Source organism: Capra hircus, chromosome 8, assembly GCF_001704415.2.
Source record: "Capra hircus breed San Clemente chromosome 8, ASM170441v1, whole genome shotgun sequence".
NCBI lineage: Eukaryota > Metazoa > Chordata > Mammalia > Artiodactyla > Bovidae > Capra > Capra hircus.
The window spans coordinates 101,817,858-101,844,525 of NC_030815.1; the positions used below are offsets into that span (position 1 = coordinate 101,817,858).

The 26,668-nt window shown below is 47.8% G+C and overlaps 2 protein-coding genes across 2 annotated transcripts in view; one reads left to right on the plus strand and one right to left on the minus strand.

Annotated features, from left to right (window-relative positions):
- The window catches only part of SNX30 (sorting nexin family member 30), a 108,398-nt gene extending 99,852 nt beyond the window's left edge, over positions 1-8,546 (plus strand). Inside the window, exon 9 of the mRNA XM_013966270.2 lies at positions 2,380-8,546. Within this exon, the coding sequence (XP_013821724.1) occupies positions 2,380-2,439 (60 nt within the window). The 3' untranslated portion in view covers positions 2,440-8,546. The remainder of the gene's footprint in view (positions 1-2,379) is intronic.
- On the minus strand, positions 12,597-25,165 carry SLC46A2 (solute carrier family 46 member 2). The gene is made up of 4 exons (XM_013966271.2): positions 23,240-25,165; positions 21,829-21,912; positions 21,306-21,462; positions 12,597-13,411 (listed from the first exon to the last, which is right to left on the minus strand). The coding sequence occupies exons 1-4, from the start codon at positions 24,357-24,359 to the stop codon at positions 13,354-13,356; spliced, it is 1,419 nt and encodes a 472-aa protein (XP_013821725.2). The 5' UTR covers positions 24,360-25,165; the 3' UTR covers positions 12,597-13,353.

Below are 26,668 nucleotides of genomic sequence, written 5' to 3' on the forward strand. Positions count from 1 at the left end.
AAATGACTGAACTAGGGTCAGAGTTGGCTCCACTGGGTCCACAGGTCTGAGGATTCCCACGCATTATCAGTGAGGGGGACAGTCCTGCCTGCCCACAGGTGGAAAGATCATTCCGGGCGCTGCCAAGGCTTCATTCCTCTGCTGACTGGGCCATTAGGCGGGGTGCCTCTCTCTGCCTTTGTTTCTTCATCTGTAAAATGGGAGTGATCCTTCTCCACTGAATGATGGTGAAGAAACACTGAAATGATGCCAGAGCACCTGGAATGTGCCTGGCGTGTGGTTGATGCACGGTGAATGGGGCTTCCATCCCTCTCTCCCTCCCACCCTCACTGTCCCCCACCTTCCCACTGCACCAGGGCCGACTCAGCTGATGTCCCCTCCTCTTCTTGGTTATTAATTCCAGTGTTCCCAGGGCCCAGATCTCAAACCCAGGGCCTTTATCTGTGTCCTCCCACTATACTGCAAACAGGGCCCCTGCCCTGGGGCCTTGTCTTGGCAGATGCTTTCTGTGTACTATCTGTGTACCTGGTTCCTTGTACACATGGATACACAGAGCAGCCGGACTCCTGCCGTTCAGTTCAGTTCAGTCGCTCAGTCGCATCTGACTCTTTGCGACCCCATGAGCCGCAGCACGCCAGGCCTCCCTGTCCATCACCAACTCCCAGAGTTCACTCAAACTCATGTCCATTGAGTCAGTGATGCCATCTCCTCCTCTGTCGTCCCCTTCTCCTCCTGCCCCCAATCCCTCCCAGCATCAGAGTCTTTTCCAATGAGTCAACTCTTCGCATGAGGTGCCCAAAGTATTGGAGTTTCAGCTTTAGCCATCAGTCCTTCCAGTAAGGACCCCTTGTCTAGTGGTAAGTGAAAGGAAAAGTCACGTCCTACTCTTTGCAACCCTATGGACCATACAGTCCATGGACTTCTCTAGGCAAGAATACTGGAGTGGGTAGCCTTTCCCTTCTTCAGGGGATCTTCCCAACCCAGGAATCAAACCCAGGTCTCCCACATTGCAAGTGGATTCTTTACCAGCTGAGCCACAAGGGAAGCCCAAGAATACTCAAGTGGGTAGCCTATCCCTTCTCCAGCGGATCTTCCCGACCCAGGAATTGAACTGGGATCTCCTGCATTGTAGGCAGATTCTTTACCAATTGAGCTATCAGGAAAGCCCCTGTCTAGTGGAGGAGACATGTTAATCCAAGAATACCACCTCTTCAGAGAGATGCAGGCCCTCCAGGAAAAGAACAGAAAGCTGGGAGAAAAGTTGAGGGAGGCATCATTCAGATCAGGATGGAAGGGGCAAGCAGAGTGGGCAGGAAAGGCCAGTCTGAGGACACAACTTTTAACCTGAGTCACAGAGACAAAGAACAAGTATTCCAGGCAAAGGGAGCAACATATGTAAGGGTCCTGGGGTGGGAAAAAGCTTGAGCATTTGGCCGGTATTTCACTTGGTAAAGAAAGCTCATACTTAGTTGGTTCATTTGTATTGTTTGAATTTTTTTGCAGTGAAAATGTTTCCATGTAATAGTTGTATAATAAAATGTATTTTTAAAATGCTAAAAAGGGAAGAAAGCAAGCAGGCAAGCTGGTATGGCCTTGGTCCCCATCACTGACATAGAACCTTCCAAAAGAGAGATGATGGCAGAGGTAGAGAGCGGGACCCAGGATGCCGCGGACCCCGCTCTGGGTCTCTCTCTGACAGCAAGTTCCTTGAGGCTCCCCAGGCCTCCTTCTGTAGGGTAGGGTCTGAGTCCAGCTTCTCCAGCTTCAGAGTCACCAAGGAAGGAAGCGGTGAGCCATCCACCACTCCTTCCCCCGGCTTGACTTGGGATGTGTGTCTCCTTGGAGATGTGTGTCTCCTCCTCCCCAGTGACTCAGCACAAAGTCCTGCTTCACCCCGGTGCTGCCTCTCAGGAAGGCCTTGTGTAGTTCTCCACCTCAGATCCGAGGTGGCTGAACAAGAGCTCCCCGAGTCACACGTCTGGCCCATTCCAAGATGGTTTCTACCTCCCACCCACACGTGGAGCAGTGTCTCCACCCCGGATAGGAAGCTGGGGCCTCACCAAGGGTTTGCAGCCTGCCTCTCTCTTCTGCTTTTGAAAGGGAAGGGATTTCTTTCGGTGAGTACCTTTCCACTCACTGGGATGAGCTTCACAGATAGTTCATTTAGGCTTCGTAGAGACACTGCTGTCTCTCACAGAGATGGGGGAGGAGGATGTAGTCAAAACAAACACCTGTTGCCTCCCTTCTTTCTACTAGCTCTGAATAACCCGCATAGGGCGTCATTAGACAAAGGTGACCGAGCAGGATTGACTGTGGGAGGGGAGCTCGCAGCTGACCACGTCTCCATGCTGATGCGCTGTGTGTGTGATGTCATTCCAGTGCCTCATGGCGTGGGAGTCGATCATCCCGCTACTGCAGGAGAAGCAAGAGGCCAAGTAGGCTCCTTCTCGGACCGAGACTCTCCTACCTGCGCAGGGCCTGGCCGCCGCCCCGGAACATCCCTGCGGTGCTGGACACGCGGCAGCGAGAAAACAGCCGCAGCAGCATCTCTCCTCGGTGTACTCCTTCCCCTCCCCCTCCCCCGCCTCTGTCCGACAGTTGTTTTCCATGAGTATTTATTCCTTGGTGGAGTCCGTAAACGGCTGGCGTCATCTCTCGGCGGAAGAAGCGTGCCTCCGTGGTGTGAAAGAACCTGCTCGGTGGGACACTATGAAGATTTGAAACTGAGGGGCACGTCAGCCCTCAGCTGACGTTCTGACATCTCTTTACAGTCCCCTCTCTGGGGCCAGCAGAGTTGCCTGCTGAGGAGGAGAGCCGGGTCCTGCTCCGCAAGGCCGTGGGGAAGGCATGAGCAGGAGGCGGCGCTTGCTTTCTGTGGACGCCCGGCCGCTCTGACATTGGCCTCCACGGGCCTTGACTCATCTCGGCCTGGAAGGTGGTGTCAGCGCCTCCAGGAAGAGCCCTTAATGTACAGTGGTCTGTGTGGCTCTGAGTGTGGCCTGCTGCCTGCCTGTCACGAGTGACACCTGTGTTACGGTTTCCGGTTCGTGTGGGACCGCTTAAATCGGTGTCTTGGTGCATCCAGGCTAGAGCCAGCCAGCCAGCGTCCTTGTCCTTATGCCGATGCCTTGGGAAGTGGAGGGAGCAGTGTTCCCCAAACTCGTTTTCTGACACTAAAATGTAGTAGATTGGGAACTGTTTTATGTAAAATGAGAAAAAAAGGGTGCATTTTTCTCTGTGACATTCTTCACCGTTCTTTTGCTTGTTAAATGTCATCAGGGTAGAGAGACAGGCCTGAGAGGGGTCATCTGTTGTCTTGAAGTCGGAATAACTCTGAGTTGTTGAGAGTTGCTGAGGTCAGCGGGCGTATACCAAGCCCCACCTCCCGTGTCCACTTTGTGCAATTTGCCTTTACCTCACCAAAAATTGCTAGTTTAATGTTTCCTCCTCTGTCCACTGAACGTTTGGGCAAGCTCTGGGGGAGAGGCTGGCGTGTTCTTAGGATACAGTGAAGGTTTGTAAACTCTAGTGTGAATGAATGCTCCACATGAAGTGCTTTAACTTTGCTGTTTGCTAGTCAGAAAGAAGAGCCCGCATCCAGATGGGCCTCGAAGATGACATGTGTGACAGCAAACTCTTTGCTTCTAGTTAAGCTCACATCTCCTCCTGGCTCCATTTGAAGCCTTCATTTCAGACTCTTAACAGGTTTCCTTTTCCAGTGTGTCAACACAAAATAGACAAAAAGGATCTCTTCCTCCTGCTAATTATCTTTCCCCTCTTGAAGTGAAACTACCTATGTCATGTTTGTGTTCTTTCGTCTGTGGCTCATCTCTTTAAAATTACAAATCTGAGCCTCAAATAAGCGGTAGTATTATTTTTTTGTTTGTTTGTTTTTTTAATGAAACAGCTGTGCTGAGACCCTGCTGTGTTTGCAAGTGAACCTGCAAATACTGGTCAGCATGCAACCTCCTGAGGTCACTGCATCCTGCTTCCAGCTGCAGAGTTGACCTTGGGGTAGCCATGGCTGTGATGCTGGTGGGGCAGCCATTGGACAGCCTGGAAGAGTTTGGTTTTGTTTTCATCATGTTTGAAAAAGTCATGGTTTAAGGGATAATTTGTGTGTCAGTTGGTACTTTCGTGCACTGTTAGACCCCATTCATGCCATTTTAAAATCCTCTGATGTGAATCTTCCGTTTGGTACAATTAGAGATGATTCAGTGGAAAAAAAGGGTAAGAAGAGTTCACTGACCCCGAGTGGTGAGTCAGTGTTGCATTCTACCTCTAAACCATCCTGTTGGTGTGGCTGTGGTGGTGCGGGTCCAGCCTGACAGCTTGTTGGTAGAATCGGGGCGTGTATCTGATAGTGGATTGATGGCCTTCTGTGGATATTTGGCAGAAGACACTAGACTGTCCCAGAGGTGAACAAACGTGCGAAGTCTTGCCTGGTGGAACGTATGCTTTAAAAATGTCTGGCGTGACGAATGCTTGGGAGGAGCCATGGAAGGAGCTACAGGAAGACTAGACTCTAGTCTGCTGCTACTGGCCAGAGCCCAGGGACGTTCCCGTGGGAGGTCAGCTGGGCAAGAAGGCAGCCCTTCAGAAGAAACCCATCAGGTTCCTTGCTGGGACGTATGGAGATAAGTGGGGTACACAGTCACCCTCTTACATGATTGGAGGCAGAAGACTGGTTCTGAAGCATGGCAGGCATCTTGGGCTTCTGTCTTTCTCTGTTTATGTGGTCCCTCAGTGAAGTGCCTGTACTTTTAAGCCTCCAGGGAGAATTGGAATGAGGCAAACCAACCTCCAGCATGCCACTGTTAGCAGAGCTTGGAGGACCAGGGTACCTTGCAGCCTTCCTTGGAGGAGTGGTTGTTCCAGAAAATGAACCTTTGTCCCTTATTTCTGGCTGGCATTTGATGAGGTGAGGAGACTGGCCCAGAAGGCAAGGGATAGTAGGCAGTGGTGGAGGCTCTCCAGCCCTTTGCATTGCCAAGGGCCCCACCATGGAAGGTCCGCAGCCCCAAGCATTCACCTCTTTATCTCCATCATCACAAAGGTGATTCCCCATGAGATGCGTGACCCAGAGACCTCTGTGCCAAAGACGGCCTCCTGGTTTGTCACCCCATCCTTCATGGCTCCACAAAGTCGTGAATCACCAACTCCTCTCTTGTGTTTATTTTCTGGGAGAGGTTTGCTTCAGGCTGTGTCTTAACCTTAGACACATGTGGACAGGTTGAAACTTGAGTACATGGCCATGGAGTGGAAAGTCATCCCTGTTGACTGTCCCTGGGCTGGGGAAGTGGAAGGTTCCATTCACCTGAGTTAGAAGTCCAGGCTAGGGCAGAAGAAAGAGCTTGTAGAAACTGAGCGATTTTAGAAATGCAGATGAGGTTGAAGAGAGCAGTGGTGATTTATAGCATTTTAGGGACACTGCTCGTCCTTACCCCGTGCTGGATTGCCAGGAAGGCTGTCAGCTACTGTGCTCAAAGCAAAGAACCTGCTCCTGCTCAGGCCAGGTTCGGGGTTGGGTTTTATCCTTTATTAAGACTTAACAACGATTCCTCAGATAAGTGCGATTGTGGACGTGACTGGCTTGTATTTCACTGTGCTGCCCAGTGAACCCGCCACACACCTTTCTTTAGCTGAAATAACAAAACCCAGCACACCTCTAGGGATGGTGGTGAATGTTACCTAAGTATGTCTTCATGCCAAATTTCAGCCACACCCAGAGGGTGTCTTACGTGTTGTTGACTTGAATGTGTTTTCTCAGTCGCCATCCACAACGGGGGGAATTAAAAGGCACAAGTGGCCCTCATTGCTTGCGAGGCTGCCATTTGTGTCGGGACGCCAGGCAGTTCAGTCTAGAGAAGGGAACCTGCCATGTGGCTGTCTGCACGTGGACTTGCTTTGGGGACAGTATCAGCCCAAGAGGCACTCGGAGTTTGTATGACTTGGCCCTGCCATTGACAGCATTCGAGTTGCAGGCACTTGATTCTGTTTCAACACTATTCACTGAATCTCATGAGAGTCCTTCTCTGCCCTGTGTCCTGAGCAGATGAGAGTGAAGGGAGAGCAAAGTCTAGACTAGCCCATCTTCTGAGCAGAAACAGCCCTTTAGAGCAGTCAGGGTGGAGCCCATTTTCAAGCCATCCCGAGACCCAAACAGATGAGGCCAGTGTAGGTCTGTGTGTGGTCACGGTAAGGTACGCCAGTGCTGGTCCCTGCCCTCTCACTCATGGCCTGATGGTCTCATCATCAGGCTGGGATAACACAAAATTAGGTTGGGGTTTGCGTCTGCCTTCTCCCTTCCCAGAGTCCCCAAGGGGCCACCAGGTGGAGCACGCCCGCGCACCCACTCACTCACTGTGGTCTCTCTTCTTCCGATGGCGTTTCCCTCAGATTTGCCTGCCACCCTCTGGGCCAGACCTACAGATGGAGCTGGGTGTGTTGGAGTTGTTCACCTCCTTGCAGTTTTGAATTCAGTGAATTTAAGAAACCTGATTTTTTCACCAGCCCACCCAGTAGGTGGCCAGCTTTTTAGGTTGAGGGTACCTGGTCTCCCCATGTTGCACAGATCAGAGCAGGCGCAAGGTTGTGTGTGTTAGAAAAGCTTTGGGGGAGGGGTGTTACAGGGGGTGTGACTGTTCTCTCAATCATATGAGTTTGAAATGTTCTCTGGGTATGACTGTCTATGCCTTTCTCTGTGGCCAAAAAAAAAAAAAAAATGTTATCCAGGTAGTTTTTACTACCATAGATAGCCTGTAAATAAGTGCTTGGAAAAAATAACTCTAACAAACCAGTAAGATATTTGTTTCATTCATAAACATTGTGTATTTAGCACTTGAAAATCAACAAATCCAGACTTTTGGACATGCCACAGACTGTTAAATGCCTAACTGTACTTTTTGAGAATTTGTCAACACCTACTAATATGCCTTATTCTTCAACTACTGTTTTTTAGATTCTGGTTAGAAAAGAGTTTTTAGAGATGTAATCAGTTGTTCAGTTTAAACACTTGAGGCCTAACCTAGCCAGTCTTCATTCCTCTTAAAGAAACAAGCCAGAAAGTGAGGTTCATAATTAGGGCTGCCTTTTGGGAAGAGAAAGCTAAGTACTGCTATTGCCAAATGATGTGTTTTGATAATGTCAGGAAATACAGGGACCACAAAACCTTTTTCGTTGTTGTTGTTTTCAAGTGTGAAAGACGCATTTCGTGCCTTTTGGCACATATTTTATTGTAGAGGATATTATGGTATCAGCATCGACAAATCACGGATACAAAGAACTCTATAGATGATGGCATATTAATGGTTTACCCCGATTCTGTAGAAGAGCTTTTTAAAAGATACTGTGGGGACCTAGAGGCAGCATATTTTACCTAGAAATTCTCCACAGGTTGAAATGCCAAAAAACAATGAACACATGGTGTTGACTCACAGAGTTTGGTCGTTTGTCACAGAGTTTTCACTATTAGTAAAAGCCAGTGATTGGGTATTGCACAGTGCACCTCTCCAGGCAGTGCAGCCCTCTCTCCAGGTGATTCTGGGCTCCCTGGAGGCTGGGTGTGAGCAGGCAGGCCCTGCCAACACGGCTGTGTGACAGGCTGGCTCACACTCTCAGACCATCCCTCCAGTCGCAGGTGCTGCTGGAAGGAGGGAAGGGGAATCGCTTTTTCCCCAGTGGGGAAGTGAGGAGGAGATAGTACACTGCAAGCAAAAACGTGACCCAGTGGGATAGAGTGAGGCCTGTGTCAGCTGGGCCCTTGTTGAATAACAAACCAGCGTCTCCGGGCAGTCAGCGCCATTGCCCTGGGCACCCCCGCGGTTTGGTCCCGTCTTGTAGCACCCTGTCCTCTGTCCCCATGTGCCTGTTCCCTGATGTCTGTGTGTCGGGAATGTGTTCAGACATGAGGTACATCTGATATATTCCCATGAAATAAACTGCCAGCAAACTTTCTAACTTTTAACTGTTGGGGGCGGGGGGAGAAAAAGAACCAAACCTTTTTGCTTAGGTCATGTCCAAATTATCGACTGTTTATTATTTGAGAAATCATTCTTTACATTTAAAATTTTAAAAGAAAATCCTTGAGGTATTGATGAAGTCCTCTGTGTAAATGTGTTCTCTTCTGTCCATGCTGGCATTAAGCCAAATCAAAAGCTGTGAAAAAAAAAAAATTGTGCTTGAGAATGTGTGTTGTAGATGAGAAAGTGGTTTATAGATCAAAGTCTTTGTTTCATGAAGCTACCAAACTTTAAAAAGAATGTCACTTTTTTTTTTTTAATTACGGAACCCAGAGATTATAAAAAAAAAATTCTTGTTGCATTTTTGATGCTGGCATGAGATTTTTGTCCACTTTTTTTTCATATCTGTGTAAAAAAAAAATTCTGTCCATTGTTTACTATGGGATTAGTATTACATTTCAAGGTAAAACAAATGAATTTGTATTGCTTGATAAAAACTATTAGCTTGTAAATTTTAAAAAGGTTTCTTTACCTCAATTAACTTAAAGTAATGGACCAATAAACCTATAAAAGATGCTTTCTTTACCTTGAGTCATGTTCCATTTGTACAGCTTTATAGTACAGAACCGGCATGACTCTTAATCCTATTTTCTCATTTTCTCTAAGGAGGTATCTGTTTATAGGCAAGAATCAGGATATGCAAAGCAACAGGAAAAAAATACCAACTGTTTTATTCTTCATTTCGTATCCTCAATTTACCCTTTCCTACATCTTACAAGATGGTGCTGATCTGAGAAGATGAAGAAACCACCTACTGTCCATCTGTAACTGTGATTGGCAGGGAGGCTGGCAGCCGGCCTAGGTAGCTACATGAAGGATTTCTTCCCACTTTATCCTGTAGCAAAGCACAGTGTCATATTCTGAGTCAGAGCCAGTCATTGCCTATTTTTTTTATTGTTGTTTTTTAAAAAATCTGTAAAGAAAGGAGAAATATCTGTGGTTCTTTAGTGCATCTGAGTGTGTTGTAAGTCAGAGACCACAATGCTCAGTTAAGCTTACCTAATGATGGCCATGCACTGGAGCTAGACTTCTGCTGGTGCTAAACTTGGCTTTTTGATAGTAGATATCATTAATATAAGACTTCAGTCACACAGAATGAGGCAGGAAGGTGTGGGGTAAGAGATTTGAGATCAAGTCTTAGCTTTTCCACTTACTAGCTATGTAGCTTTGGGCAAGTGCCATCTCTCTGAAATTCAGCATTATTATCTTTGAAATGAAGACATGCCTTTCCTAAAGGGTGGCTGATAGAAACTAGCAATAATGTCTACAAAGCGCCCAAGTGTCTGCTGGGCCCTCCTTATGTCATAACCCTTATGGGAAGACTTATCCTATTACTTGTTCAAATCCAGCCAACTTAAATATCAGAGATGTTCCCATAAGAATCCTTCCTGTGTGCTTTACTGAAAATTTATGTATTGCCAGTTGAAAATTTTAAAGGGGGGATATATCATTTTTTAAAACTGTTTTCCTTTTAAGAAGATTATGAAAATAGTATGCTGGAGGATTGTAGTCAGACTGAAGGCCTGGGGAAATAGAAGGGAGTGGATGATTAAACGGGAAGTGATAGGAAGGGGATGGATTTCAGTGATGAGGCAAGGATGCCTTGGTGATCTCCAGCCTGGGAGCTGCGAGGTGATGCCATTTACAGAAACAGGAAATCAATCAGCAGAAAACCATAAAAAATGGAGTAGGCTTAGATGGTGGGGTAGGAGAAGAATTTGGTTTGGACTTACATTTGAGGAGACCCAGGGGGAGGTGTTGACTAGATTGTTGGAAAGAGCATTCTGGTAGACTAGATTACCTGGGAAGGGAACCAAGGGCAGGACTTTGGGGTCCTCAGGAATTAGGGATCCTGGGACAGGTGGAGCGGGGCTCAGGGAAAGTTCGAAAGAGAAAAAGATCTCCATAGATTTAAATAGTGGTTCCTAAGCTTGAGAACTTGTGGAAACACCAATTTGGGGGCCCCACCCCTAGAGTCTGATGGGTTAGGGTTAGGGTTGGTATGGTAATCTCTAGGTCTCAGATCAAATTAGAGAATTTGCTTTTCTAACAGGTTCCCATTGGATGCTGATGAAGCTGATCCAGGAACCACACTCTGAGAATTAATGGTTTATCACATCTGCTGGAAAGACCTGGAGAAAGACCTGGAAAGACCTGGTGACAGGTGGGGTTGAAAAAGAGTCAATACTATGGTGTTGTGAGCCCAGCTTAGGTGAACACCCACAAGTTTATGGCAGGGTCAGTATGGACAAGTAAGGAAATTTTTCTAGATGTTGAGAGCAAGCTTGAATGGAGAAGCTAGTGATTAGATTCATTTAGGTTGGGGGACTGGTCAGGGGCTGGGGTGGAAGGCAAGGAGTCAAGAGGAATGAGCAAATTGATTAGAGTTTGCCTAGAGCGTGGCCTTGAACTCATTTTCCCCATCACACGTTCTCTGCTCCTTTTGCCTGTCTCAGCAAGGACCTGTGCCTCCCTTCGAGTTGCCTGAATCCCAAATCTGAATCATTCTTGCCTCCATCTGCCTCACTTTCTGCAGTTCATCCACTACCCACTCCTGCTGACCTCTAGCTTCCAAATATTCCCCCAAGTCTGTCTAACCTTTCACCATCCTCATAGCTTCTTACCTAGTATCAGCCCACCATCACCTTCACCTGGATTCCTCAACAGCCCTATCTGCTTGTCGCTTTTCTGCAAGTCTTGCTCACTCCTTCCAAAGCCAGCTCCTTCTCAGTGCTGCCAAAGTCCTCTTTCTAATATACAGATGTAAGCATTTGACATTCTTGCCTAAAACCATTCAACAGCTATCCTAATTACTCTAAAGAGAAACTGATTCTTCCTTTTTAAAAAAAAAATTTATTGAAGCATAGTTGATTTACAATGTTAATTTCTTCTGTGCAGCAAAGTTACTCAATTATACACACACACATATACTTTTTCATATTCTTTTCCATTATGATTAGTCACAGGATATTGAATATAGTTCCTTGTGTTATACCGTAGGTAGGACCTTGTTGTTATCCATCCTATATATATTAATAGTTTGCTAAACCCAAACTCCCATTCCTTCCCTCTTCTACACCACCCCCACCACCCTGCCTTGGCAGCCTCAAGTGTCTTCTCTGTATCTATGGGTCTGTTTTTGTTTCATAGATATGTTGATTTGAGTTGTATTTTAGATTCCACTATGTAAGTGATATCGTATGGTATTTGTCTTCCTCTTTCTGACTTGGCTTAGTATGATAATCTCTAGGTCTGTCCCTGTTGCTGCAAATGGCATTATTTCATTCTTGTTCATGGCTGACTAGCATTCCATTGTATATATGCACCACTTCTTCATTCATCTGTCAATGGACATCTCAGGCTTTTCCTTGTCTTGGCTATTGTAAATAGTGCTATGAATCTTTTTGAGTTACAGTTTTGTCTGGGTATATGCCCAGGAGTGGGATTACAGGATCATATGGTGACTCTAGTTTCTGAGGAGCCTCCATACTGTTCTTTGTAGTGGCTGTACCAGTGTACATTCCCAGAAACAGTGTAAGAGGGTTTCCACACCCTCTCCAGCATGTGTTATTTGCAGACTTTTTAATGACGGTCATTCTGGCTGGTGTGAGGTGGTAGGTACCTCATTGTAGTTCTGATTTGCATTTCTAAGGAGGAACCTTTTTTAAAAAGCTAATGTGCTCACTTTTGGTTGCCCTGTGCCTTTCTGCTGCGTGAGGGCTTTCTCTGGTTGCAGTACGCGGGCATCTCATTGCGGTTGTTACTCGTATTTCAGAGCACAGGCTCTAGGCATGTGGGCTTCAGTAGTTGCAATGTTTGGGATGTAGGGCACAGGCTCAGAAGTTGTGGCACACGGGCCTAGTTGCCCACGGCATGTGAAATCATCCCAGATCAGGGCTCGAACCTGTGTCCCTTACATTGGCAGGCAGGTTCTTATCCACTGTACCACCAGGGAAGTCCCTAAAGAGAAACTTTTTAAAGGCTCTGATTTGATGTTCCTCCTCACTGTCCCAGCTCACCTCTCGATTCCAGCCCCCTCGATACCTCTCCCTCCATCCCTCTTTTCTCCCTCCATCCCTCTTTTCTCCCTCCATGTTGATTTTCTGTATTTGGGGATATTTTCACTGTCAGGTCTTCCAGCATGTTCCTTCTGCCTGGAGTCCCACTTAACACCCAGCCTTGGTAAATCATCTTTCCCGTTTTATGCCACTTCTCCCGAGAAGCCTTCGCTGCGCTCTTGGATTTGGGTTATATGCTCCCTTATGTTAGTGTTCACTATAAGATACATGACTGCCTGTTGTTCTGTCTGCTCCGCCCACTAGGTCAGACACTGGTGGGCTGGGAGCTGTCACAGGCTTGCTCTACCTCAGCACCTAGCATGGTGCTAGGACCCGAGAAGATGCAGCCTTGAAGTTTTGGACCAGTCCATGCAGGGCATCAGTGATGATAACAGACTCCGAGCCCAAATGCTCTGAGATTTAGATGCATTCTCTAGCTTTAAGTTTTATCCTAGTCTGAGAATGCCATGTCTGAGTTCTAGAGAGAAGCTGACCAAAGAGACAGTGAGTCACACACTCATGCTATGAATGTTGATTTATTAGGAGGTGAGTCTTTTATTCACATAATTAAAAAAAAATAAGTACCTCAAAATGGTGTTAGCATATCTCCCCTCTCCTTTCACACCTCTCACTGTGGGAAGTACTATTGATGGAAAATATTCCTTTGAAGAAAGCCTTTTTGATAATTTCCTTCTTAAAACTACACTGACTTCAAATGCATGTGCCCTAGATCGCTCCCTTGTCATTCATGGCTAACAAGGCCTGAGGGAAGAAAGCTAAACTTTGTTTTCAAGGTTCTGTTTCAATTTTAAAAATACTGAATGATGTTCACTGTTGGCAGTTCTTTTGAAAATTCCCTTCCTCATCCCCCTCAGGTGGTTGACTGCCTTTCCATTCTCCTGGGTGACTAGTTACCATGGGTGGAGGCCCCAGAACATTCCTGGAAAAAAAAAACTGGCTTCCATGTTGGGTATGGCTGTGCCTGTGGCCTCTGTATCTCCCTTGAAAGTTCGCACTCTACTGTCTGCAGAACCCAACCTCTGCCTAATAGCAACGTCTGAAAGCTGAGAAAGTGTCTCCATCACCAGTTAAGTGCTTTCCGCCACCCACCCAGGACCCCTGAGCCACAGCAAGTCATTCTGAGGCCAACTCTGGCTGGAACTTGGGTTCACTGAGCAATGAATTGCTGTGGACACCAGTTCCTGGTCCCGTCCTTGGTCTTCAGAGGGAGTCTGGCCGTTGCTGGTCTTTCTGGCTCCCGCAGATCAGCATCTTCATTTCTCTGTGATGTCTCCAGGCTGCAGCCATGAGGCTTGCTTATAGGCCACGATGCTGTAAGAATTTACAACAGAGAATTACAGGGGAACAGCTGGAATGGGGAGGGAGGGTCTCTAGCCATCTCTCGGAGACTCTGTCCATTATGGCAGCAGAACCGCTGTACTCTCTGGAGGAAAGTGGCCCCAGGGAATTTCCCTCACTCCAGCCTCCTTCCTGTCCCGTAATATGGAGAGCCCTTTGCATCTGCATTTTCCCTTTCTTGGAGCCTCTTTCCATCTCACTTCCCTCTGATGATGCACTCCCATGCGGACCTCAAGCACAAGCTTCACTCATCCCAAGCGGAATTAGCTGCGTCCCCTTCTGCCTTTGCATTGCCCTTTTTTCTCTTCCATAAATCATCACATTGTTTAAAAATACTGGGAGATGAGATGGACGCCTAGGAATGAAGAGCTGTATTGAAGTCTTGAATCTGTGTGACCTTTGGCGTGCCCTTCAGCCTCTGGTGTTCTCCTTCTCCACTGTTTGAGCTCTAGGAACCCCAGGTTCTAAGCTGGAACACAGTTCTTCCTAATGGATGGACCACATCTGGAGCTAGTGGGTGGGGTGTGGGCAGAAATCCAAATCCTTCTAAGGAAAAGCTTTGTAGAAACTTCCAAACACAGATTTCCTACCTTCTGTGAGCGCCAGGGCTCTCCAGGGAGGAGCGCTCACTATCCTTAAAGCTCACTGTATGACAGAGCTGGCGGGAGGCGAGTAGAGGCAGGCAGCCCAGGACCACGGGGACTGTTCCAGGCCCGACTCCACGGCTCACCCCAGTATGGTTGGTGAGTTATTTTAAAGCAGGACAGGAAAACTCTTCAACATTAAGATTCTCTGCCCATTTGAGTAACCATCTCCTCCGCTTTAGAGTGTATTGCGCGCCTGCATTGTGTCAACTTGATCCCCTTAGAAGACGCAGGAATTCCTACTCACTGGGAAAGAAAAAAAAGAATTTCTTCCTGGTGCCAATAAGATAATTCCCTGGGAGATAACATTCCTTTCTCAATCTTGTAATAGGTCACAACCCACCACTCACCTTGTTGGACTACGTAAATTGTCAATATGTTGCTTTGGTTTGTCCCTGCCTGGTCCATCTTGGGAAATGTTTAAAAACTGAAGTATGTTCATTTATAATGTGTTTTTTTCAAGTGTACAGCAAAGTGATATATATATTCTTTTTTGGATTCTCTTCCATTATAGGTTAGTAGATATTGAGTTCCCTGTGCTATAGAGTAGGCCCTTGTTTACCTATTTTATATGGCACCCCACTCTTGCCTGGAAAATCCCATGGACAGAGGAGCCTGGTAGGCTGCAGTCCATGGGGCCGCAAAGAGTTGGACACGACTGAGCAACTTCACTTTGACTTTTCACTTTCATGCATTGGAGAAGGAAATGGCAACCCACTCCAGTACTCTTGCCTAGAGAATCCCAGGGAGCCTGATGGGCTGCTGTGTATGGGGTCGCACAGAGTCAGACACGACTGAAGCGACTTAGCAGCAGCAGCAGCAGCAGCAGTGTGTATATAGCAGAAGGAGATGGCAACCCACTCCAGTATTCTTGCCTGGAGAATCCCGTGGACAGAGGAGCCTGGTTGGGCTGCTGTCCATAGGGTCACACAGAGTCAGGCACAACTGAAGCGACTTAGCATGCATGCATGTGTGGGAGAAGGAAATGGCAACCCACTCCAGTGTTCTTGCCTGGAGAATCCTAGGACAGAGGAGCCTGGTGGGCTGCCGTCTATGGGGTCACACAGAGTCGGACATGACTGAAGCAACTTAGCAGCAGCAGTGTGTATATGTTAATCCCAAACTCTTTTAATTTATCCCCCACCCCCTCCACAATACGTTGTCTCACAAACATAGAACTGTAACTGTGCCTTGGCGTCTTATAGGTAGAACAGTCCTTGGCGTTTCCTGAAATAGTCTCCCTCTGGGTTATAATCCTTGGATTAGCAGGACTAAAATTTTCTATTTCTTCCTTAGATTGACTGTTGATCAACTTTTGTTGATTAACTTTTGTTGATTATGGTGGTGGCCAACCCCTGACATGGCAGCTCAACAGGCAGCTCCTGGGTGGTCAGTAGTGCTGACGTCACACCCTCTGTCAGATTGTTCTTTCATTAAAGACTTTGAGTATTTCTTATGCACTAAGCTCTCCCAAAGAAAGGCAATGCCAAAGAATGCTCAAACTACCGCACAATTGCACTCATCTCACACGCTAGTAAAGTAATGCTCAAAATTCTCCAAGCCAGGCTTCAGCAATACATGAACCATGAACTTCCTGATGTTCAAGCTGGTTTTAGAAAAGGCAGAGGAACCAGAGATCAAATTGCCAACATCCTCTGGGTCATGGAAAAAGCAAGAGAATTCCAGAAAAACATCTATTTCTGCTTTATTGACTATGCCAAAGCCTTTGACTGTGTGGATCACAATAAACTGTGGAAAATTCTGAGAGAGATGGGAATACCAGACCACTTGACCTGCCTCTTGAGAAATCTGTATGCAGGTCAGGAAACAACAGTCAGAACTGGACATGGAACAACAGACTAGTTCCAAATAGGAAAAGGAGTCCATCAAGGCTGTATATTGTCACTCTGCTTATTTAACTTATATGCAGAGTGCATCATGAGAAACGCTGGACTGGAAGAAACACAAGCTGGAATCAAGATTGCCGGGAGAAATATCAATAACCGCAGATATGCAGATGACACCACCCTTATGGCAGAAAGTGAAGAGGAGCTAAAAAGCCTCTTGATGAAAATGAAAGAGGAGAGTGAAAAAGTTGGCTTAAAGCTCAACATTCAGAAAACGAACATCATGGCAACTGGTCCCATCACTTCATGGGAAATAGATGGGGAAACAGGGGAAACAGTGTCAGACTTTATTTTGGGGGGCTCCAAAATCACTGCAGATGTTGACTGCAGCCATGAAATTAAAAGATGCTTACTCCTGGGAAGAAAAGTTATGACCAACCTAGATAGCATATTCAAAAGCAGAGACATTACTTTGCCGACCAAGGTCTGTCTAGTCAAGGCTATGGTTTTTCCTGTGGTCATGTATGGATGTGAGAGTTGGACTCTACAGAAAGCTGAGCGCTGCAGAATTGATGCTTTTGAACTGTGGTGTTGGAGAAGACTCTTGAGAGTCCCTTGGACTGCAAGGAGATCCAACCAGTCCATTCTGAAGGAGATCAACCCTGGGATTTCTTTGGAAGGAATGATGCTAAAGCTGAAACTCCAATACCTTGGCCACCTGATGCGAAGAGTTGACTCATTGGAAAAGACTCTGATGCTGGGAGGGATTGGGGGCAGGAGGAGAAGAGGATGACAGAGGATGAGATGGCGGGATGGCATCACTGACTCGATGGACGTGAATCTGATTGAACTCCGGGAGTTAGTGATGGACAGGGAGGTCTGGTGTGCTGCGATTCATGGGGTCGCAAAGAGTCGGACACGACTGAGTGACTGAACTGAACTGAAGCTCTCTGCTGGACACAGCATACAAGGTCACTCAAACAGGTGTGGTTCCTGCCCTCAGGGAGCCTATGGTCTAGTGAGCAAGCATGTAAAACTAATCACTAAGTAATCATCAACTCTCATGCTCTGAAGGAAAAGTATAGGAAGCTAGGGGATCATATCATAGAAAGATCTAACTTAGATTAGGAAGGGAATTTTCTCAAATCCTCTTTGAGAAAATGGTGTTCAAGTCAAGACCACATCTAGCTATATTAAGAAAGAGGTGTGAGGCGTCCAGCTTCTCAGTGGTAAAGAATCCATCTGCCAGTGCAGGAGACACAGGTTTGATCCCTGGTCTGGGAAGATCCTGCATGCCAAGGAGCAACTTAGCCCATGAGCCACAACTACTGAAGCCCGCATGACCTGGAACCTGCACTCTGTGATGAGAGAGCCACCGCAGTGAAAAGCCCGTGCAGGAACGAAGACTCAGCCCAGCCAGAAAACACGACATGTGGGTAAAGAAGGGGGCAGGGCATGAGGGGGAGGCTCCTGGGGCTGCAGCAGAGAGGGGAGCATGGTGAGTGGCAGGAATAGCAGGCTGGAGAAGAATGTGAGGCTGGGTTATGCAGGACCTGTGGTCCACCGTGAGACAGTGGCGCTCATCCTAAGAACCGTGGAAGCCAAGTACAGAGCTTTGAGCAGGAGATGATGTGAACTGGTGTCCACTCTAAGGAAATTTCTCAGGCCACCTGGTAAAAAGAGGGTGGATGGACATGGGGAGATTGGCTCAAGGGTGAAGTTGATCCCCCAAGTGATTTGGACTAGGGGTAGCAACAGTAGTTTGAGGCATATATTGGAGGTAGAATCAATGAGGCTTGATGGATGGGAGGTACGGGAAGATGAAGAAGCAGGAGGACTTTGGTGACCCTCAGATTTCTTTCCTGGCTGAGTGTGATGCCATTTAATGGGATGGGCAAGACTGGAGGGAAGCAGATGTTAGAAGGGCGTCAAGGATGCAATTTTGGAAACTGAGATGGTAATTTGAAATTTTGAAAATAATTTAGATTGCTTCGGGACTATGAAGTGAGAAGACAACCCAGATCTGAGCCCCAAAGAATTCTTCCACCTGGAGGTTTGTGGAGAAGTCAGAGAGGTAGGAGAAACCCGGGAGAGGAGGTGTTAAGAAAGCCAAGTGACAAGTGCCTTCCAAGGAAGAAGTGACCCACAGTGTTGGGGGCCACTGAGAACCGATGTGGAGGGGATGGCGGGGAGTCCAGTGTACTCGGCCGTGAGGAAGTCAGATCTCAGTGCGGCCCTGGAGGCATTGAACAGGGAAGTCAGTCTGGAGGGGGTTGAAAGTGAGTGGAAGTAAGCAGGTGCAGACCAGCACTGTACAACATGGCTGGGGCGAGGAGGAGGCGAGAGGGTGGCCAGCCACGTGTCAGTTCTGACAGGAAGAACTCAGGAGATGGAGTTGCTAAGTAGTACAAGTAAACTCTAAGGGGAGAAAAGGGGTGGCACCGTCAAATAGTGACTAAGAACCAACTGCCTGGGTTCAAATCCTGTCACTGCCTCTTATTAATTGTGTAACCTTTGGCAAGTTACATGACACCTTAGATTTTGTTTCTTCATCTGCAAAATGGGGATAAAATAGTAATTGCTTCAGAGGATTGTTTGAGAAGGCTAAAACATATGAAACATTCAAAGTAGTGCCTGGCACATAATCAAGGCTGTTTACATGTTTGCTACTATTATCTTTGAGAGATTGAGGGAGGGGAACAGGATGGGTACAAAAGAACTCTGGCTTAGAGGTCTCCTTTGAAGAAGATGAGCCCATTCGCTTCTGATGGCATCCATGAACCACAAGACAGCAGCTGAGTACATGTGTGATGAGGGGTTGGGGGCTTGCGGATGGGCAGAATCAGACAGACATTCCCTCAGCATCTCCTGCTGCACATAAGGAAGAGTGAGGAGGAGAGGGCAGGTTCTCATGGTGCCGTGAAATTGGCTCAGTTCAGTACCAGGAAGGGCTGGGGCCACAGTCACTTATTGCAAATGAGCTGTTGGCAGCTGGGCCCAGGAACCTCTCTTCTCCACCTTCTGCCCTCCTCCACTCCCTGCTGTGACATGTCTTCCTGGGCTTTTCTGTCTTTGGAATGTAGCTCTTCTTTCTGCAGTTCGAGAGTTCTACTGGTCTTTCCTGTTGATCGTGCTTAGTGATTGGTGGTGCAGCCTTGGCCGCTTGAAAGAATTTTTCAGGATTTTGTTCATTTAGTGACTTTGTGGAGGGAAAAGTACTAGAAACACTCCCTTTCTACCAAAGGTTCTCAACCTTGGTTATACATCCAAATAAACTGGAGAGCTTTAAAAAATTCCCATGCCCAGGCTATATCCCAGATCAACTGAGTTAGAATCTCCACCGGTAGGATCCAGACAGTCGTAGCTTTGTAAATCTCTCCAAATGATTCCATTGTACAGCAGGCAAAGGAGGCTTTGTTAGCACGCAAGTCCCTCTACTGCTAAATGTCTCCAACAGAGGCATCTACTTGAGTGCCTCAATTCACGTAAGCATTACTACTTAGGATTGGTTCAAAATACTGACCTGGCTTCTGTGGTATAAGCTGAGGAAGATCCTGGATATCTTAAAATTCCATGCACACAATGTAGGACTGGGCCCAAGTCCATTGGGGTGAGGTGTCCCCACCTGGGGGGAGAGCAGCCCACCTGCTTCACATGCCCCAAAGTCTCTTTAAGAAGGGAAAGCAATGAAACTGTAGAAAGGAACCATTTATTGCATATTCTTATGGCTTTCATTTGTCTATTTATCTCTCTAGCTATGAGATATTAACTAGTCTAGTCAGACTTGTTTTCTTTTGTTGTTTTTTGTTGATCTGTTTAGGTCAAAGAGACTGTTTCAACCAATTGCCAATCAAACACGACTTGATAACTTCCAAGTAGCACAGTTATTAATCCATTACTCACTTGGACAAAGAGCTGGCACTCCAGAGAAGTTTGCATTGTGGGTCAGGTCTAGCTAAGCCCAATGCATTCATCCAAGACTCTCATGAAAACAGGGGCACATGAAAAGGCCTAAGGGCTGGACAGTTTGAAAATGAAAACTGGCCAGAGACTACAGTGGTAATCAAGTCTGCTGTTTTGCACAAATTCTCTCAGCTGTTTGATCTTATTTTCTCAACTGTGAAATCAAAGAACCCTCATGATTGATGGCTTCTGTCTTAGGGAGCTCAACTTTCTATGCAAGCACATCAAGCTATACAATGTGATGCGAGAATCCAAAGGCAGCCCTTTTCACCATCCACTTCCCACTTTTTCCAACCTACCTTTAGCTTTTCCCAACCCGCCTTTAGCTTTTGCCTTCAACTCTTCTACCCTGCAGCCTAGAACGCCACCATTAATGATATGGAGGGCTCCAGTGTACTACCAAGCAGATCCCTTTAAAATGCAAAGCCATATTATGTCCTTTGTATCTTATTGTGAATATCATACTGTGTTCCTTTTTCCTCTGGTGGGATTGATACAAGCGTGAGAAAAGGGCCTAAACAGACCAAAGCTCGACTGTCTAATATGTAGCCACTAGTTACACTGGCTTCTGAACTCTTGGATTCAAATGGAGTCCAAGTTGAGATGTGCTGTCAGTATAAAATATACCGGATTTCAAAGACTTAATTCAAAAGAACTCATTCATTTTGTAGGTTGATTACAAAGATATTTTGGAGCTATTGGGCCAAATCAAATATATTATTAAAATTATTTCACCTGTTACTCGTGTTTAAACGTGGCTACTAGAAAATTTTAAATTATATAATATGACTTGTGCTTGTGGTTTTGTATTTCTTTTGAATGGGGCTGGTTGAAGACCAGACTATTTCATGTGGTCTATATTGTTGATAACCTCAGCTGGCAACTCTCCCCACGGGCCTTTGTATCTCCAGCCTTCCTCCTGCCTGTTATCTCCCAGAATGTAAGCACTCTTGTTTTACAAATGAGACAATTTCCCCAGAGAGGTCAGAGGAATTACCCATGTCCTGCAGGGGTGCTCAAAGCCCTCCCAAGATACAGAGAAGAAAGAATATTTGAAAGTGAGGCCGGATGACTGTCACCTAAAGGAGACTCAACAAGGTCTGGGTAGTTCGAGAGGGTTTCTTATCCCAGCCTCTGATTACAAGAAAGTATATGAGGCTCCTATTACAAAACTGCCAGGAAGTGAGCCAGCATGTTGAGGCCCTCTGTTTATTACTTATGACTTTAGGGAATTCCCAAATTACCAGATTATTAGTTTGGGGGAACAGGAGAAGTTTTTCTTAGTGGGAGAACCTACTCAGAACCCATTGTGTAAATGTGAAAAGTAAATATTTTATGATAATAGGCTGGAAATGCTCCAACGGTCCTTGACCTCAGCCCCAGCCCAAAGAGCAGGAACTGCTCCTATCTTACCCAATCGGTAGGATGGCCAGGAAGGAGAGAAAAGAGGAGAGCGCAAAGCAGGTGCCGATGAACTTCTCCATGGTGAGCTGATAGATCTTGTTGTACAGCGTGGATGTCACCACCCCAGTCAGCGTCAGGGACAGCTGCAGGATGACGAACACCTTTCCTGTGGAAGGGACCGAGGTTACCAAGGTTACTGGGCTGTCCCTCTGTGTTCCCTGATAGCTGAGTCTCTGGGAGGCTCTTGGCATCCCCCTCCCCTTCCCTGACTTCCTCTGTGTTCCCGGCGCATGTTGCCAGGATTCTGGCCTCCATCCACTTGGCTCTCCCCACGGCCCGTGGGTGGCAGTGTTCTCCTTTGTGACTTTCCCAGTCTCTCCCCTGCTCCTACCTCTTCCGCCCTGGATGGACACTGGTGTGGGCCCAGTGTCTTCAAGGCTGCTGCTGGAGCTCTCTCCTGTGCCTTCTGTCAGTCCAAACCCTGTGCCTCAAACCAAGTGGCTCTGAAACCTCTCAGATTCCTTTCACTCACCATAAGAGGAGCCCTTGATGAGTTTGGACATTGCTGATCGGATGGTTGTGACGGGGATGAGAGCGAACAGCATGATGGCCCGAGCTGGAAAAGAAGCACATGAGAACACTCCTCACTGGAGCCTGGCCTCGGCCAAAGCGTCAGAATAACAGAAAAACCTCCCTTAGAAGCCGCCTCCCCGCCCCGCCCCAGGGCAGGCTGAGTCCCTGAGCTCTCGGATGGGCTGTAGGTGCTGCAGACCCATCTTGAAGGTGGCAAGGCACCAGGGACGTGACAGGTGGTGAAGGGCGTCTTTATTGGCAGAGTTTAGTGGTTTCTAAGGAAATGGAGCTGATGTCACTCAAGTGACTTACAGCTCCTTGCCTTCCAGGAGGGACGTGTCTGCCCTCACCCTACATCATCATCTCTGGGACACAGTCTCAGTAGCTTTGGCAAGCTGCATCCAGAAACGTGTGCCACTAACACAGCTGCTACAGCCCGCTCTTTCCCTCTAGCCCCGTTCATCATCCTGATGTGGGTGTGTGTGTGTGTGTGTGTGGCGAGGGGGTGGGGTGGGGTGGGAGTGGCTAGAAGTGATGGGGAGGGAAGGGGAGAGGTTACTCAGGCTTGCACTTGGCCTGTTTAACTGGGAGCTTGCTAAAAGTAATCTAGCCATTTTGTGAGATGTTTTTCTGAGCCGTGTGACCTCAGTCAAAGGGTGGTCTCTGGGAACGGTGTAGAGTTGTTCCGTTAGCCACCGGCAAGTCACATGACTACTTAAATAAAATGAAAAGTTCCGTTCAAGTTGCACTAGCCACATTTTAAGGGCTTCATAGCCACACATGACTAATGGCTACTGTATTAGGCAGAAATGTTACAGAACATTTCTGTCGCTCTAGAAAGTTCTGTTACAGCACTGGTCCAGAGTGCTCTGCTTGTGGTTTTCTGTGTCCTCAAAGTTCATTCTGCTTCCTTGAGGAAATGTATTATATTGGTTGTGGAAGGCATTTATGGAGGATTTTTCTCTCTTTTTGAAAAGCCTGTACTTGACCTGAAATTATTTTAATTAAAGGACCTTTTCAGCTGGATTACTTGAAAATGTTTTATCCCTTTAAAATTGGGGAGATAAACTCAACCCCATCTCTTCCACCCAGGGCCTGAAGCCTCTCCTGACTCCCAGCACCACTGACCATCTCTCCCTTGACTTCCTAGAGCTACGGACCCTGCTCTGATTACATTTCAGTGGGCAACACAGATAACACAATACAGCCAAACTCAAGTGCACATAATCCTGTGTCCCTTGTGCCTCCTAGGTAGCAGACCTGATCTCTGGTGCTGAGCTGTGATAGACCACAGCACCGCGGGTGTACACCCCGTTACTTAGGGGATCAGCAGTGTCCTCGTCCTGCCTCCCCAAGAATGCCAGACTCACCAATGTAGAACATGTATGTCTCTTTCACAAAAGCCAAGAGGAGGGCTCCTGACGCAAAGGAGACCATTCCGATCATGATCATGGTTGTGTCCTGGAAGTAGCGGGAGAAGACCAGCACGCCCAGGAAGCTGGTGATGAAGATGGTGTACCCCGAAGCCATACCATAGCCCACCTGCACTTGGTTCCAACTCAGAGGCTCCCTCAGCACAAAAAGCGGCATCACATCCACTGTGCCCACCACTGCCAGGTCATAGATGATGGCGCCCACAAAGAGCAGGGCAATGATGATTTGTTTGGGCTTAGCCATTGCAGGAGGTAGAGGGGGCCCCGCCACATTCTGCTTGTCTGTCTGATCAGGATCCAGGGTGTCATACCTGCCAGCAGTGCCAGGCACTATATCCACGGCCTTGCGGGGCTTGGCCTTGGACTCGGGGACCTTCAGCACGAACAGGCTGTACAAAAGGGCACAGGTGGCACAGCTTACACTGCAGGCGGTCAGCACCAGGCCCTGCTTGGAGTGCCCGACCATCTGCTTGAAGAGATGTCCCGAGACCATGCTCCCGCAGAACCCCGCCAAGCCCAGAATCAGGTCAATCACAATGAGGCGCAGGGAGCGGCGGCCCTCGGAGGAGCTGAGGGATCCCAGGGCCATGACCCCTGACCAGAAGGCGGAGAAGCCGCCGCACAGTCCGGTCAGCGCGGCCCCTGTGTACAGCATCTCCACGGGCCAGTCCAGCAGGACTTTGAGCAGCAGCACGAGGCGGGAGAGCAGGAAGCCCAGCAGGGGCACGCAGATGGAGACCTTGCGGTGGTAGCGGTCGCTGAGCCAGCCCAGCCCGTAGGCCGACAACAGGGGCGTCAGGCCCATCACCAGCTGGTAGATGATGTAGAAATTGGAGATGGCCCTCTGCTGTTCGTCCTCGAGAGCCCCCCGGGGCGACGGGCTGGAACTGTGATTGGAGAAGGTCCCGCCTCCGAAGGACGCTTTCACCACGAGGAGCAACCCCGCGTCGTAGAGGGAGGTGGCCACCTGCGTGGAGGCCACCACAGGCTCGATCCAGGTCCACACCTGGAGGCGAGGCAGGGGGCCCCTCCACGGCCAGATGCTCCCCTGGCACATGATAGGGCCTCTGATAGGGGGATGGAGGGGCTGGCCGGCTGGCGCTGCGGCTGCTATTCCCGAGGGCTGGGGCTCCGGGTTCGCGCAGGAACCGGGTGAGCTGAGCTGAACCCGAGCACAGGGCGCAAGTGACAGCAGCCAGCCCTGCGGGCCGGTGACCTCCCGGACCGCGGCCACTCCTCCCCGGACCAAAAAAGGCCACGCTCCGCCCCCGCCGGGGGAGCAGGACTGGCCGCGGCCCAGGGAAGCCACGCGTCTGGGGAGCGCACAGCGAGTCCCTGTCGCGTCACGCTGCTCTGATCCGCGCAGGTAGCTGGGCGCTCTCTCCCCTGGGACTTGCCCAGGCCTGGCTTGAGTCCCCCGGGCAGGAAGCAAAATTCTGGCCCTGGAAGGCAGTTTGGAGTAAGCAGTGGGGTGCCTAGGAATCTGCCTGGGATCGGTGGAGGGGAAGGACAGTGAGGTTTTATTTAAGCAACGGGGACCTACATGCTGTAGGGAGCCCGGGTAGCGCCAGACTTCGAGAGAAACCAACCAACCCACCCTCAGGAGCGCTAATCTCTCTGATTTCAGACTTGTGCATAAATACCTAGCCACGGGATTGCTGGGTCATAGGGTAGTTCTGCTTTCATTTTTTTTTTTTTTTTGAGGAAACATCGTTTTCCATTGAAGCTGCCCCACTTTCCTTTCACAGCAACAGTGAGCAAGGGCTCCAGTGTCTCAGAGCCTCCATCACCGCTATAGCTATTACGGTATAGCCATCCTGAGAGGAATTAGATACCTCATTGTGGTTTTGATTTGCATTACCCCGACGATTAGAGTATCTTTTCATATGCATGTTGGCCATTTGTCTGTCTTTGGTGAAATCTCTGTCCAAAGAACTTTTTTTTTTTTGTCTAAGTCCTTAGCACATTTTTGTTTTACGGCTGAATTGTAGAAATTGGTACACATTTTCGAGATTAACTTCCTATATGGTGTGCATTATTTTCTCCTATTCTGTAAATTGCCTTTTGACTCTCTTGATTTTTTCTTTTGCTGTGCAAAAGCTTTTTAGTTTGATGTAGTCCCACTTGTTTATTTTTAGGTTCTTGAAGAGAGATTAGCACTCCTGTGCTCACTGTAACACTATTCGCAATAGCTAAGATATAGAAGCAACCTAACTGTGTATTAATGGATGAGTGGGAAAAGAACATGTGGTATATAAATATAGCTGAATGTTATTTGGCCTTCAAGAAGAAGGTGGTCCAGTGGTTAAGAATCTGCCTTGCAATGCAGGGAATGAGGGTTCAGTCCCTGGTCAGATAACTAAGGAGGAGCAACTGAGCCTGCGTGTGCCACAAATAGTCTGGGCGCCGCAACAAGGATCTTGCATGACTCAGTGACCGCAACTAAAATCCGATGCAGCTGATAAATAAATAAATATCTTTTTAAAAAGAAAGAAACCCTGAGATTTGTTTCAGCATGGATCAAACTTGAGGACATTATGCTAAGTGAAATAAGCCAGTTGTAGAAAGACAAATACTGCATGATTTCCCATATGAGGTATCTAAAATTGTCAGAGTGGGACGGTGATTGCCAGGGATGAGGGTGGAGGGAAGAAGAAATGGGGAATTACTAATCAACAAGCATAAAGTTTCAGTTAAGCTAAATACAGAAGAAGCTCCAGAGATCTGCTGTACAACATTATATTTATAGTCAATAACATTATATATGTTAAGTTTTGTTAAGAGAGGAGCTCTCATGTTAAGTATTCTTACCATAATTAAAAAACAAACAAAAACCTCAGGAGAAGCTATGCTTAGCCCTTCTTCCATACCAAAGACCTCTCAGAGAAGAGTCCTGCTTTGAGCACCTGAATTCATGGGCCCAGAGCCACGACAGGACCCAAGCCAGCAAAGGTCCCAGTCTGGAGGCTTTGGCCTCAAACCGCAGGACTGAGAAAGAGATGGGGAGGTGCTGTCAGCCCAGCATGTCCCTACAGATGCTAAACTGGACTCTGGCAGGGGCAGATTCCACAAAAACAGAGTCACCAGGATTATTTGCTTCTGAGTAAAGTCCCCAGGACCCTTTCTCTTTTCTTTGCAGTTCTTCTTCCATGTCATGGGCTCACTGCCTTGGGTAGGTGGAGACGGGTTTCCCTGGCTGCCTTGCTTCCTGTACACACTCCTGCAAAGAGGACCAGGGCGATGGGTGGTGCAGGGGCAAAGGCACACCACAGACAGCAACATTTCTTCTTCAGGATCATCCCCAGGGGTGGAAAGGCAGAACACTCCAGCTCTCTCCCTGTCTGCTTAACCCCGATGCAGCTCAGG